This window comes from Taudactylus pleione, unplaced genomic scaffold (assembly GCF_031769625.1).
Source record: "Taudactylus pleione unplaced genomic scaffold, aTauple2 ptg000465l, whole genome shotgun sequence".
In the NCBI taxonomy this organism is placed as follows: Eukaryota; Metazoa; Chordata; class Amphibia; order Anura; family Myobatrachidae; genus Taudactylus; species Taudactylus pleione.
This window is the reverse complement of record NW_028284867.1, coordinates 926,860-941,641: the sequence shown is the minus strand read 5'-3', so window position 1 is coordinate 941,641 and position 14,782 is coordinate 926,860. Positions and strand designations below refer to the sequence as shown.

At 44.8% G+C, this 14,782-nt stretch overlaps 1 protein-coding gene across 3 annotated transcripts in view; it reads left to right on the top strand.

The window, feature by feature from the left end:
* Positions 1-14,782, top strand: part of BRAF (B-Raf proto-oncogene, serine/threonine kinase) — a 68,856-nt gene that overhangs the window by 39,758 nt on the left and 14,316 nt on the right. For 2 of the 3 annotated variants that reach the window (XM_088448787.1, XM_088448786.1), the window contains exons 3-12: positions 1,214-1,468; positions 1,872-1,975; positions 3,159-3,261; positions 3,924-4,072; positions 6,660-6,779; positions 11,276-11,435; positions 12,334-12,373; positions 13,137-13,256; positions 14,321-14,460; positions 14,544-14,661. In XM_088448787.1, coding sequence (XP_088304913.1) covers positions 1,214-1,468; positions 1,872-1,975; positions 3,159-3,261; positions 3,924-4,072; positions 6,660-6,779; positions 11,276-11,435; positions 12,334-12,373; positions 13,137-13,256; positions 14,321-14,460; positions 14,544-14,661 — 1,309 coding nt within the window. The remainder of the gene's footprint in view (positions 1-1,213; positions 1,469-1,871; positions 1,976-3,158; positions 3,262-3,923; positions 4,073-6,659; positions 6,780-11,275; positions 11,436-12,333; positions 12,374-13,136; positions 13,257-14,320; positions 14,461-14,543; positions 14,662-14,782) is intronic. The other variant, XM_088448788.1, reaches the window with a different exon arrangement.

The following is a 14,782-nucleotide window of genomic DNA, read 5'->3' as shown; positions in this document are numbered from 1 at the left end:
ATAACTTTTATTAAATATGCATTACAATTGTAAGGCCCTAATATATAAACGGCACACAAGCACACAAAATATATGATGCAGAAAGACGCATACAGTATGTGGGTAATCTAGAATAGAAATTTCCACGGTTAGAACTAGTGATGGCAATTTACTCCAAAAACCACACACAACTACAACAGTGTCATAAAACACTTGTATAGAATAACACACCGCAACTCCTATCTGCTGAGTAAATTACTATGTGCCTATTTCGGATGTGTAAACGCGACGCTTTACACACATATCCAGTGTTTGGGGGTCTGCACATACCCGGGACCCGTCCTCGTTCGCAGTCCTCCCTTACCCCCACAGCACGATTGGTATGTGGCATTTGAGAGGTGGCGACCGAGACTGTTGCACAAAAACGTTTTTGTAGGCGTGTCAAGCCCGCGGTCTGCGGCTTCGGACACAGACTGTGCCTGGTCCTGGCAGAGGGCTTCTGTCGGCCAGGCTGGGTAAGCTTCGGCTTGCGCAGCCTGGCTGTGGGCAGCGGCAGTCGCGATAGTGATCCAAAGCAGCGTCTAGGGACTCTGTAGGAAAGAGTGCAATCCTGCGATCCTATTTCAGACCCCTCCTGCGGCATTTGCATTGTAGTTGGACTGTATTTCACATATTGTCCACATTGGATTGAGGGCCACAGATATCTCAAACTGTATAGGCAGCCCTGAGTTTCCACTGTTTGAATGCATCGGACGCCAAGACCAAAAACAGCTCACTTTAATTCTGTAGGACCTTGGGCCTGAGTTGTGTGGTTGTATAGATTCTTATGTACTTGTCTGTCTATCCAGCTATCTATATACATTTTTAGGATGTGAGGAAAGAGAGTTTTCCTCTACATTACAATTTTTTTTTTCGATTTCCGCGTCCTTTTTTCTTTTTTCTAAAGGTCTTCTGACGACTGTCGTTTTACAGAGCCATGCTGTATAAGTAGTAGCACAACTATGAGGAAGTACAGAGTTAAAAATATGCCCAGGCCCCCAAACCATAACACTGTAATATTGAAGCCACTGGAATAGGTCACCGTTTTTACTGGGATATAATTTTGTGTCACTCGGCAGCGATGGCTGGATTATAATTTGTGGTTGTTCGATGACCTGTTTATACACAGAATACTAGTTTAGATTCATGGCTTATGGCATTACTTTGTATTTTTTTTTTTTCTGTTTTACCACAGGCTTATGAAGAGTACACAAGTAAACTAGACGCCCTCCAGCAGAGGGAGCAGCAGCTACTGGAGTCTATGGGGAATGGAACAGAATCGTCTTCACTATCCTCAGAAATGACTCTATCATCAGTCCCCTCTACTCTGTCTTTAGCGCCTACGTCCTTGTCTGTCCTCCAGAACCCCTCCGATCTCTCCCGAATCAACCCCAAATCTCCTCAGAAACCTATTGTTAGAGTCTTTCTACCTAACAAACAGCGCACAGTGGTGAGTACTCCTAAACCGTCAGTGGAAGACCTTGCTGGTGGGTGGGGGGGTTTGTAATCTTAAATCTTTTTAGTGCCTGTAAGGCCTTTTGGGTAGTTGCATGCCAATGAGCTGACTGCAAGAACAGCCACTGTACCAAAGCAATGACACTTCATAAAGTTCCCTTTGGGGAAACTGATCATAGTTCTGCTGGTAGCCTATGGGTGCTGATCTAGAAAGAGTTTAGTTACCCCCCAAACACTCCACTGATTTTTCTTTCTGCAAGTAGACCAAGTATGTTGTAATTGGTGATACTAGTCACCAGAAGTGTGGGATATGCGAGTACAGTAACAGGTGATTTTCGGTTCTCCACAGTGCCTATGTTTGATTTGATGGCGTAATGCCCGTGTTTTTGTTGTCCTAGGTACCAGCCAGATGTGGAGTGACTGTACGGGACAGCCTTAAGAAAGCACTGATGATGCGAGGTCTTATCCCAGAATGCTGTGCGGTGTACAGGGTCCAGGATGGGTAAGACTTGTCTGTATTAACAAGCTATTTAATATACCAAACGCAGCACGTTACAGGCTATTGAATATACAAACCGCAGAACATTTCAGAGGATCTCTACCCCAGTTATCCATTATCCTGCCCCATTGGAGCGAACAGTCCAATCGCTCTATCACTCTATCAGAAGCTGATTAACCGATACAGCATTTTTAATTTTTTTTTTTTTTTTTTTTTTTTTTTTTTACTGTGGGCAGAATCCTGTGGCATTATACCCTCATTCTCTTACCTGGCAGATAGACTGTTGGTGTGTAGATGCCTGCGCTGTTAGACCTATATTTCGCAGAGATGACCATTTCCCTGCCAGCCCCCAGCTGTAGTGTTTAACTCTGGGATTTTTGGGGGGGCAGGGTGCTGACCATGAGGAGGGCACATTTTGTTTTAGTGTCTTTAGGAGAACATTTTGGATGCGTCTCAGACCTGGGTTTAATGCGACTGTCCAGACACTTCCATCCTTAGTAATGTAGTATTTTGTGCTATACCGTGCATGCCCGGGTAAATGAAGCCTCGGGTTGCAGAGCTGTAATGGTAAAACCCTGGCATTTGGCTTGGTTTAGTGGGTGTGGATTTGCGGTTGCATTATACAGCACCATATGGGACAAGTACAGCGTTGCATGTGTGTCTGTGAAAAGAGCAGGGCACATTTTTGAATGGGTGGCGGGAAGCCCTGGGGTCCTCCCTCAGTTGTTCGGGTAATGTGTGCACTGTGCGCCTCCCGAGGGGGGCTGGGTTGGGAGAGGAGTTTACTTACCAGTAGGTCTGGTGAGGGTGGTTGGGTGCTGGCTGCCAATTTGTGCCTAGACTAGTCACCTCTTCTCTGACATGGCAGCTCCTGACTATACTATCCCAGTGGCGTCATGAGGGGGGCACAGGCCGCACCTGGGTGTCACCCAACAGTGCTGGCAGCTCGGCATCTCATCGTGATCCCCCGTGAGGCCACACCTCTTTATTAAGGTCACCCCCCCCGGGTGCGCAGAGCTGGTACTGCTGTACTTGCCTTGGGCCATGTTACGTAGAGACACGTAATACAGCAGTGAGAGCCAGAGAGCGGGAGGTATTCCAGCAAGAGAGGTGTGTGACCACGGAGTCTGTAACTATCTATTTGATCATTATTGTTACCGAATACCCCCTACTGTCCTCCCAACAGGGAGAAGAAGCCAATCGGCTGGGACACAGACATCAGCTGGCTGACTGGGGAGGAACTGCACGTGGAAGTTTTGGAGAATGTGCCTCTCACAACTCATAACTTTGTAGGTACAATAGAAGAAAAAGAAAAAAAAAAAGTGTTATTTAAAACAATATCTATATTACATCCCTGCAAATTATGATTCCTAAAAAAAAATTTAAAAACAATATATTCTTTGTCGTTAGAACACGACCTGGAGAAACACTATCCCAGGGTGGCGAGGATTACCCTAGCAATATAGTGTGACTGAATAACACCAATAAAATGGTTGTAATTGGTACAAATAGAAAACGGTCATGTTCAAAGCTAAAGTGACCAAAATCGCCTGAGGCTCTGTAGCCTGTGTAATGCTATGTACAGAAGGGTTTATATGGGGGAGAATTGTAGGAACTTTTATATCTGCCGATATAACTTTATAAGGCATCTCCTAGTATGTAAAACACTTAAAACAGACGTTGGCTGTGGTGACGCGTATTAACACACACACGGATGATACCGGTCTGTGGTGTCGCAGTTTATGTCCTCTTCAGCTTGTCCAGTCTGCTATGCCAGAACTCCCACCTGCTGCTATACTCTGTCTATAGAGAACATAAGTGGACTACTCTGCTTTAGCATCTCCTGGCTGCTTCCAGTCTCACCCTGATTGTTTCCCTCCTGTAGGTATTTGTTTTTGCCATCCGTTTCCTCCAGGGCTGTTTTATGACTGCACCTGGTTTGTGTCCCCAGGTACGGAAAACGTTCTTCACCCTGGCGTTCTGTGACTTCTGCCGGAAGCTGCTTTTCCAGGGTTTCCGCTGCCAGACCTGCGGGTACAAATTCCACCAGCGGTGCAGCACGGAGGTGCCTCTCATGTGCGTTAATTATGACCGACTCGAGTAAGTATCCATGGGACCCTTTTCTTGAAGAAGTACTAGGCTTTAGCGTGAGGGAATGTGAAAGTGATGCCCTGTTGCGTCTTGTAACGAGACAGCACCGTAGCGCAGTCACTGATTGGCAACTGAGCTGTTGCCAGTAAGTGATGATTTACTTCGTGTTCCTATCCAAGTGTCTTTAACTATTGAAAACAGAAGAAACAGAAAGATTATCTGCCATCGGGTGATGGTACCCACTGGAGAACCTTATTAGGATCAGCTTACCCAGGTCTCTGCACACTGTGGGAAGCCATCTAGACTTTACGCTGTACATTACACTGGCAAAGATGGATTTTCCACACCGGGATGTGGGGCTGCCCTTATCATACTTCCGTGCAACGTTCTGTCACTAATCCATGTCACAGGATGGGTGCGTTTGTGACGACATTAGCCAGGGTCTGGCATCATCCCAGACAGGCTGCTTGGCGATTCATCGTCTGCAGAACGCAGCGGCCGGTTGTCTCCCCACTAAGTGTTTAAGTCACATGGAGCCACAGTGATTATTATCACCATGGCAAAATAAACTACTCGTTTGACAGGCAGTGTGGGCTCAAAGTAATTGTGTTTTTTTAAATTCTCAAAGTAAAGCTGTACAGGTTATTGTGTTAGAAGATGTAACGCTGCAAAATCATTTATTGTCCATTAAGCCGGTATTTAAAATAAACTATTTTGCCAAGGTGTACATCCTGAGTTGACTCTTATGCATCCAGCGTAAAGGTAAAGCATTCCGGTACCATAGTATTTTATTTACAGAGGGTAAACCACAACATTTTTATTTTTTCAACAGTGGAGATTATGGTCCTCATTCAGACCCGGGTCGCAAGCGCTGAGCGCTCGCAACCGGGTCAATGTTTAGGCCCTGCGCACGCGCAGCGGCCGCACTGCACGTGCGCAAGCCCCGGAGCGAGAGAGAAATTCTCTCTCTCCGGAGCTCACTACAAAACGGCCGGCTGTCTGTTGATCGACAGCTCGGCCCGTTTTGTAGGCGTGGTAGGGGGGGTTGGTTTCACAAACGGAGGCGTTCCTTAAGGAACGCCTGCTATTTTCTGGGCGGCCGCACTGACAGCAGTGATGTCAGTGGGGAGCTTCCTGCTCGATCAGAGCAGGAAGCTCCCTGGGGCTTTGCAGTTGCCGAGACCCAGCCTTAGGGTCTCGTTGCAAGCCCCGATGGTCTTGACCATCGCGACCATCAACCTGGTCAGTCGCTAAAGCTGTGGCTGGTAACCCACAGCTTAGCTAGCGACCAGGAGGCCGCACTAAAAATACAAGCGGCCGCCCTCATTCAGAACGAGCGCTCGCTTGTTGCGAGCGCCTCTGAATGAGGGCCTATGTCCAATCATCCTCAGGCACTTCTGAAGCATACTAATTGTAGGTGATTTCCAGTGGGAGGGGGGGATCAGCGTGCCCTCCCCACATAACACCGCTTACCAATACACTATCGCAGGCGAACATCATGCTTGGAGAGAGGAGACCGCTGCTACTCAGTGGCCTCTACTGTCCAGCAAACAACAGCGTGTGCCGGGAAAGGAGGCTGCCGGTCAGCAGGAGCAGTTTCCGCTTTCCCTGCATGATGTTCTGCAATACAGCGGCCAGCGGTAGTAGGCAGGGTAAGAAGTGTTTAATGAACCTCAACCAATACTACATTTGAAGTTTTGGATGGAGTGTAACGTCTACCTGAAATTTGAGACTGAAATGCCAATTAAATATAAATGTCACACCCCCCCCCACCTCTGCAGCAGTTAAGTGAGGCCATCATCACTCATTTTCAATGTATAATATGCCTGTATTGAAAGTAATAGAGTGTAACTGCAATCACGTGACTAATATGGTATTTTAGTCAAGGGCGGTTAGAGGGAGTGTTCAGTGCAGAAGAGACGTAATCACACCCCACTGAATTCACACCCAACAGAATGTAACCACGCCCACCAATACTTGACCCACTCAAATGGCCCTATTGAATTAGTGGCGAAAACGGACGTTTTTTGCCAAAACAAAGGCAAAACTTTTGCCAAGAAACAGGTGAAAATGGCAACAAGCAAATGACAATCGTAAGTTGCGTACTTTGACAAAAAAAACGGCAGTGCAAATTTTGGGTGGAAAAAAAAAATCGTTGAATGGTTTTAACTTATCGGGTCTGATTTTTTTCGGGGGGCGGCATGGATGTTTTAAACGTCGCAGCAGGTGGTTTTTTAACGGTTTTTAAACGCCATTTTTACGACATGAAAATATACTTGCACCCATTTTAATGTACCCCCAATTTATGTGGAACAGCAATTTCCTGGAAAAAATATTGCTCTAGGTTTTTATTTTTTTATTTTTTTTGAAAATGGCAAAAAAAAGATTAAAAATCAGTTTTCACCACTAATTGAATGCTGCCCAATGTCTCTGTGGATCTTGATATAAGACAGCTTTGCAGATCTTGTAATCTTGATTTCTAGTGCTGGTAGATAGTGATGTGTTACTATGCTACGAAGTACCCTGAATTATTGTACAAATTAGGCAAGTCTCTATCTCCTTTTTTTTTTTTTTTTCATTTTGTTTTATCTCACAGTTTGCTGTTTGTCTCAAAGTTCTTTGAACACCACCCAATATCTCAGGATGAAGGTCCATTCGAGGAAGTCACCCCAGCTGTCGAATCCTGTTCCCCTTCGCCACCTCCAGATATCGGCGGGTAAGGTTCTGCAGTATTCTAGTCCTTGGAACATGAGATGTAAAGTACAATGAGAGCCTCCAATGCTTGCTTCCCTATGAAGCATCAGACCACCGTGAATTATTATTACCATGCTCTATAGCTGCAGCTGCTAGTGTGTGGCGTTAGGTACTCCCTGCGGTTTAAAATATTCTCCTGTATTTTAGTATAGGGAGCAGCCAAAGGCGCAACAAGATAGAATTGCTGATAGCGTATAATCTGTCGGACAGCTCTAATTTCAGATCATCCCCAGCAGTCAGATGAGCTGTAAATCTGTTAATGGAGCTGTTTAAACGTTGGCTTTTCTCTAATCTTTAGGAAATGTCTCTGGATGGTGTCGTTTGTGGCTGCTCTTTAGGATTCTACTCCTCCTGCGCCATACGCCTAATAACAACATTTATTTTATTTTACTCTCCACTTGCTGAACTCCCAGCTAATAGTACAGACTCAGGAAGCATTATGTATATTTTTGTATTATTCATGAACATGATTTCCATAAGAGCCGATTCAATTGGTCGCAATGTTCCGCTGCGTACATATTTGTCCATTATAGTAGGTGCAGGTTTTTCTGCACATCTTCGGCACGTTGCGGCAATGCCGAGAAATGGAATTTCCCTGACAGATTTTTTTTTTATCTTTATAATGACAGGTGGCTTAGCTGTGTCCATCTTTGCCAGGCTCTCTCCTTTCCAACCATTACACAACGCTGGAAGCAGCACAGAAATGCCCGTCCACATTGACTGCTTTATTATTGGTGGCTAATAATTCTGCTGCCTTACAATAGCCCCAGCAGCTGGGATTCTTTTTGTAGGTGCCTAATCATGTGTTCCCCACACCTCGCATACCACTGTGTGGAGCACTGCTATGTATAATGAGGGGGGAGGTGAGACGCTTGGATTATTACAGCATTCGTCCTCTTGCAGTCACTGTGTGGAGCACTGCTATGTATAATGAGGGGGGAGGTGAGACGCTTGGATTATTACAGCATTCGTCCTCTTGCTGTCACTGTGGAGCACTGCTATGTATAATGAGGGGGGGAGGTGAGACGCTTGGATTATTACAGCATTCGTCCTCTTGCTGTCACTGTGGAGCACTGCTATGTATAATGAGGGGGGAGGTGAGACGCTTGGATTATTACAGCATTCGTCCTCTTGCAGTCACTGTGTGGAGCACTGCTATGTATAATGAGGGGGAAGGTGAGACGCTTGGATTATTACAGCATTCGTCCTCTTGCAGTCACTGTGTGGAGCACTGCTATGTATAATGAGGGGGGAGGTGAGACGCTTGGATTATTACAGCATTCGTCCTCTTGCAGTCACTGTGTGTAGCACTGCTATGTATAATGAGGGGGGAGGTGAGACGCTTGGATTATTACAGCATTCGTCCTCTTGCAGTCACTGTGTGGAGCACTGCTATGTATAATGAGGGGGGAGGTGAGACGCTGGAAGAGGAAAAATGTTGTATTAATCTGTGTCTGGCCTTCCCTCTAATTATACTTGGCAGTGCTCCACACACTGACTGGAAGAGGAGGAATGCTGTATTAATCTCGGTCACTGTGTGGAGCACTGCTAAGTATAATTAGATCACGGTTTCCCAATCTCTGTCCTCAGCAAACCCTAACCGTCCAGGTTTTTAGTAGATCTATGCTTGAGCTCAGATGATTAAATGAAACTGATTAACGTAGTAATTAAGTCACCAGTGCTCAAGCATGGATATACTTAAAACCTGGGCTTTTAGGGTGCCTTGAGGACTGAATTTGGGAAACACTGAATTATATGAAATGTCGGGCAGATATTATTGCAGCATTCCTCCTCTTTCTGTCACTATGTGGAGCACTGCTAGGTATAATGAGGGAGCAGGTCAGACAATGAGATTATTGCAGCATTCCTCCTTGTAGTCACTGTGTGGAGCACTGCTAGGTATAATGAGGGAGAAGGTCAGACAATGAGATTATTGCAGCATTCCTCCTCTTTCTGTCACTATGTGGAGCACTGCTAGGTATAATGAGGGAGCAGGTCAGACAATGAGATTATTGCAGCATTCCTCCTCGTAGTCACTGTGTGGAGCACTGCTAGGTATAATGAGGGAGAAGGTCAGACAATGAGATTATTGCAGCATTCCTCCTCCTAGTCACTGTGTGGAGCACTGCTAGGTATAATGAGGGAGAAGGTCAGACAATGAGATTATTGCAGCATTCCTCCTCCTAGTCACTGTGTGGAGCACTGCTAGGTATAATGAGGGAGAAGGTCAGACAATGAGATTATTGCAGCATTCCTCCTCCTAGTCACTGTGTGGAGCACTGCTAGGTATAATGAGGGAGAAGGTCAGACAATGAGATTATTGCAGCATTCCTCGTAGTCACTGTGTGGAGCACTGCTAGGTATAATGAGGGAGAAGGTCAGACAATGAGATTATTGCAGCATTCCTCCTCGTAGTCACTGTGTGGAGCACTGCTAGGTATAATGAGGGAGAAGGTCAGACAATGAGATTATTGCAGCATTCCTCCTCTTTCTGTCACTGTGTGGAGCACTGCTAGGTATAATGAGGGAGCAGGTCAGACAATGAGATTATTGCAGCATTCCTCCTCCTAGTCACTGTGTGGAGCACTGCTAGGTATAATGAGGGAGCAGGTCAGACAATGAGATTATTGCAGCATTCTTCCTCCTAGTCACTGTGTGGAGCACTGCTAGGTATAATGAGGGAGCAGGTCAGACAATGAGATTATTGCAGCATTCCTCCTCGTAGTCACTGTGTGGAGCACTGCTAGGTATAATGAGGGAGCAGGTCAGACAATGAGATTATTGCAGCATTCTTCCTCCTAGTCACTGTGTGGAGCACTGCTAGGTATAATGAGGGAGAAGGTCAGACAATGAGATTATTGCAGCATTCCTCCTCTTTCTGTCACTGTGTGGAGCACTGCTAGGTATAATGAGGGAGCAGGTCAGACAATGAGATTATTGCAGCATTCCTCCTCGTAGTCACTGTGTGGAGCACTGCTAGGTATAATGAGGGAGCAGGTCAGACAATGAGATTATTGCAGCATTCCTCCTCGTAGTCACTGTGTGGAGCACTGCTAGGTATAATGAGGGAGCAGGTCAGACAATGAGATTATTGCAGCATTCCTCCTCCTAGTCACTGTGTGGAGCACTGCTAGGTATAATGAGGGAGAAGGTCAGACAATGAGATTATTGCAGCATTCCTCCTCCTAGTCACTGTGTGGAGCACTGCTAGGTATAATGAGGGAGCAGGTCAGACAATGAGATTATTGCAGCATTCTTCCTCCTAGTCACTGTGTGGAGCACTGCTAGGTATAATGAGGGAGCAGGTCAGACAATGAGATTATTGCAGCATTCCTCCTCGTAGTCACTATGTGGAGCACTGCTAGGTATAATGAGGGAGCAGGTCAGACAATGAGATTATTGCAGCATTCCTCCTCGTAGTCACTGTGTGGAGCACTGCTAGGTATAATGAGGGAGCAGGTCAGACAATGAGATTATTGCAGCATTCTTCCTCCTAGTCACTGTGTGGAGCACTGCTAGGTATAATGAGGGAGAAGGTCAGACAATGAGATTATTGCAGCATTCCTCCTCTTTCTGTCACTGTGTGGAGCACTGCTAGGTATAATGAGGGAGCAGGTCAGACAATGAGATTATTGCAGCATTCCTCCTCGTAGTCACTGTGTGGAGCACTGCTAGGTATAATGAGGGAGCAGGTCAGACAATGAGATTATTGCAGCATTCCTCCTCCTAGTCACTGTGTGGAGCGCTGTTACCCATAGTAACGGTGAGGGCAGTGCTTCCTGCATCTGGAGTGCATGTTGCTCATGAGTGCATAAAACACTAATTGGCTAATTCTTTTTGCATTGTTAGGGTCCCTGTAATTCTGTATTCAGGCAGAGTCCCCCTGGCTCTATTTACCAGCCATACTTAATTACCGCTCTCCGTGGTCCTGGCCTCTGCCCGTTTACGTATGCTCTCTGCTCCAGAAGCCTTCATGCCTCAGCTCACATAGTTTAACTTTTGCTTTGTGGCTGTCGAGCTTCTAGGAATAAGAGCCACTGAAGCTTGAGGCATTTTGCATCAGATGTACATGCCATGATTATCCAGTCAGAATGTCGACATGTTCTAAATGTCGACAGGGGTGTTTACGTTGACGATACAGAAATTTATCAAATATCAATACTGTGCATATCGACAGTCAAAACATTTTAGTGTTGGCCTTGGCTAAAATAGTGATAAAATGCTATATAGGCATGCACAATGTCGACATAATAAATTGTTCGATGGGTTACATGTCAACATTCGAAACATGTTGACATTTTGACTGTCGGATAAGTTGAGACCCAGCATGGAAACCTTATTTTACTTACTGTATGAAATGATCATCTTTCAAACTAGATTCTGTCTTCTTGTCTTGTATAGTTCTCATGGTGATGGATTCCTGTTACAACTAGTGGCTGTTATGTTCTTCCCTTCTAGGCCTCCCAGCCTCCCAAGTAGCTCTCCGTCCAAGTCCATTCCCATCCCTCAGCCGTTCCGACCCGCCGACGAAGACCACCGAAACCAGTTTGGTCAACGAGACCGCTCCTCCTCTGCCCCCAACGTTCACATAAACACCATCGAGCCTGTTAACATCGATGTAAGTGACCCAGCATGTGCTGACCTGTCACACGTTTGGCTGCCTGTTTTTCTTGTGAGCCAGTGGGATAATATCTGCTGCACAATTCATCTCGGCTCGCTTGGTTGTTTTTTCCTCATCGCCTTCACTGATTGCTAATTGCTGTCTGCACTTGAACATGGCATAGATTGGCTCTACAGAGCAGTTGTGTGTTGGCTCTGTAAATAATCCACTCTGGGTTTCCTGCAGGGCCTGCAACTTATTCAAAGGATATTAAGGGGGGAAAAGCAAATAGTGGAGTTAGTGGAGGCTGCATTCATTAGTTGTCTGGGGTGATCAAGCCATTTAATAGCGATTTGTTCCTGTTAACAAATTTTAATGAATGTCCGTATTGTCATTCTTTATCATAGAACGCACCACAAGTCTCCGTGTACGATGTTCTGCAGTAAAGGTGCCCATCCACTAGACGATTAAGTTGAGAGATTGAACGATAACAATATCGTTCATAAATGTTTGCAAATATGTTTAAAACGACCAGCGATGCGCTTTCCCACTGGTCGTTTAGACATCTATCATCGGGCAAACCTGCTGGACAACCTGACTATAACGTCAGGTTCATCATGTTAGCAGATGATTGCTGTGTCTACACTGAACGACTGCTCGTTCAGTGTAGACACATCAGACTGTAATCGTGAAGTCGTTTGTCAATGTCGTCATCGTGCAGTCTTTTGGCCTGTCTTCTAATGGATGGGGCATCTTTTTAGTTTACTGGATGGTGCACACTTTGGAAAATTGAGCAAAACTTTCAATATCTGACTGTCGTGTTTTTATGTTTGTTTTTTGTTTTTTTTAAATTGTGAGCGTTCCATCTAGTAATGTGCAAGTTTATTTATTTTTAAAAGTGTTCCCTGTCTTCTAGGACTTAATTCGGGACCAGGGCCTTCAGCGAAGTGAGGGAGGTAAGTGGTCCTGAATAGCATCTGCTGGAGTAGAATTATCAATAGATTATGACCTAATGCATCCTACATGAAATCACCGCCATGTTCTCCATTTAAATCTTTAAAAGTGTGCGTTTTGCATTCTTTCTGAATGATCTGCTTAGAATGGTATACCTGAATGTCTACATCAGAACCGAGCTTATATTCTGGAGAGGTATCTGTTTAACCCTGGTTTGGATCTCCTGTCTCTACGTTGGCGCTGGGAGCTACTGGCTCCCAGACAGTAATATAACTGCATTTCGATGGGGAGTACACGTGATATTTTCACTGCTTCGTCTGTGGGAGTAAAAAAAAACCCATCTAACAAAACCGATCTTACTTTCTAACTGTTGCTTACTTAATTATGCCTGCTTTTTAAAGTGACCTCTTTTATTTTGCTATTTGAAATGTTTATTCTGCTAGAAACCCGATCTGCCTTACGTGGATGATTACAGTTTCTGTTTCCAGATCCCATGCTGTAATATAGGACGTAAAAAGCCTGGCCCAAAATTGCACCCCCCCCTTCTCCCTCTGTAAAACTGTTAATTTGATGTCTGTATATTGGCAATAATCTGATAATTATGTCTTGTTAATTCTGCCCTCCCACTCAAACTTTTTCCTCTCGCTACTACATTTTAATACCCCCCTTTTCTACTCTCTCTACCTCCCCCATTCCCCCCTTCGCTGCTCCTTCTTGTTTTTTTTTTTTTTTTTTTCTTTCTTTATACCTGTGTTTCTCCCACAGCCCCCCAGGTTCAGTCGACTCGCTGCCTTCGGAAATACCACTCTCGGAACCCCAGCCCACTCCTCCATTCTGTCCCCAGTGAAATAGTCTTTGATTTTGAATCTGACCCCGTTTGCAGAGGTAGTTGGGCTGTTTTTATTTCACCTTCCCCCCCCTTAAATTGCCTAAAATCAACCCCTTTTAGCACTGTCTATTCCTCCTGCTTGCGCCGCTTGTACTGGTGGGCAAAACACAGGCATTGCACTTATTTTATTTTAGATTGAAGAAAACCATGCACAGTAGCTCTAGTGTACGGTCTTATTTATTGTGCATTTGTATATCTTTGTGCTGGTTACCTGCATACATTCTGCCAGTACATGTGCATGAAGAATTACTTTTCCACGGTCTCACTTAACATTTAATTTAATGTGTATGTATCACTTTTTCTGCCACTAACTTTCCAAACCACGTACCACCACCACTTATCGTTGTACATTTATGGGTGTTTTGTACAGAAATCTAGTTTTGTGTTTTTTGTTTTTTCCCCTAACTTATACATTTTAATTAAATGGTTTGTTTGTAGTATTAGAACTACTATTTTTTTTCTGTGATTTTTTTATTTTTAATTTTTTAAAAAATTTTTTCGAGTGAGGGCGTTTTTTTATTAATTTCTGTAGCCTGTATATAATTATATATGCTTTTAAATGCCATGTGCCGTTCTTGTGCCCGCTGGCATCGCATCTTTTCTCTCGCACTACGTAGAGGGGCAAAGGAAAATTTGTGATGTTGGCCCTACTGTATATTTATTACCAGTTATTTATCGAGCACACATGTTCTGCAGCGCTTTACAGAGAATATTTGGCCAGTCACACCAGCCCCTATAGAGCTTACACTCTATATTTGCTAATATGTGTGCAGTGAGCAAATGCCCGGTGGCACATTGCGCTGAATTTAATCGACCCCACGGTCTCTGGGAAGACTTATAATTCCGATGTTTCTCTATTGAGATTGCAGTTTTAGTACTTCTCTATGGCATACGTTCTTTCATGTAACTTCTATTCAATACATTTTTTTTTTTTAGCGGGGGAACGGGACGTTGATGTTGGGAGGCAGAGGGTGGTCTTCCCTTTTTTTTTTTTCTGTTTTCCTTTTTGAGCGTTTTATTTAATTTTTTTTCTAAATGTGCTTCATTTCTTTGCTGACAGGTACTACCCCAGGATTATCCGCTACCCCTCCAGCATCCCTACCTGGGTCCCTCACCAGCGTCAAGGCTCTCCAGAAATCCCCAGGTCAGCAAAGAGAGCGCAAATCATCCTCTTCCTCCACAGAAGACAGGAGCCGAATGGTCAGTTGGCGCCAAAATCTCCAGCAACTGACAACGCCAGTGTCATCTACAGTCCCCAGGACCTTAACTTGTTGTCTTTGCAGAAAACCCTGGGGCGCCGAGACTCTAGTGACGACTGGGAGATACCAGACGGGCAGATCACGGTTGGACAGCGGATAGGATCTGGTTCTTTTGGGACAGTGTATAAGGGAAAGTGGCATGGTATAAATCTTATTTAAACTTCTACCTCAATGTCTACATGGCATCACTAATATGCAATAAATAACCTCTTCTAACGCCACTATTCTCAACAATTAAAGATACTGGTTCAGTGCAATTGGTC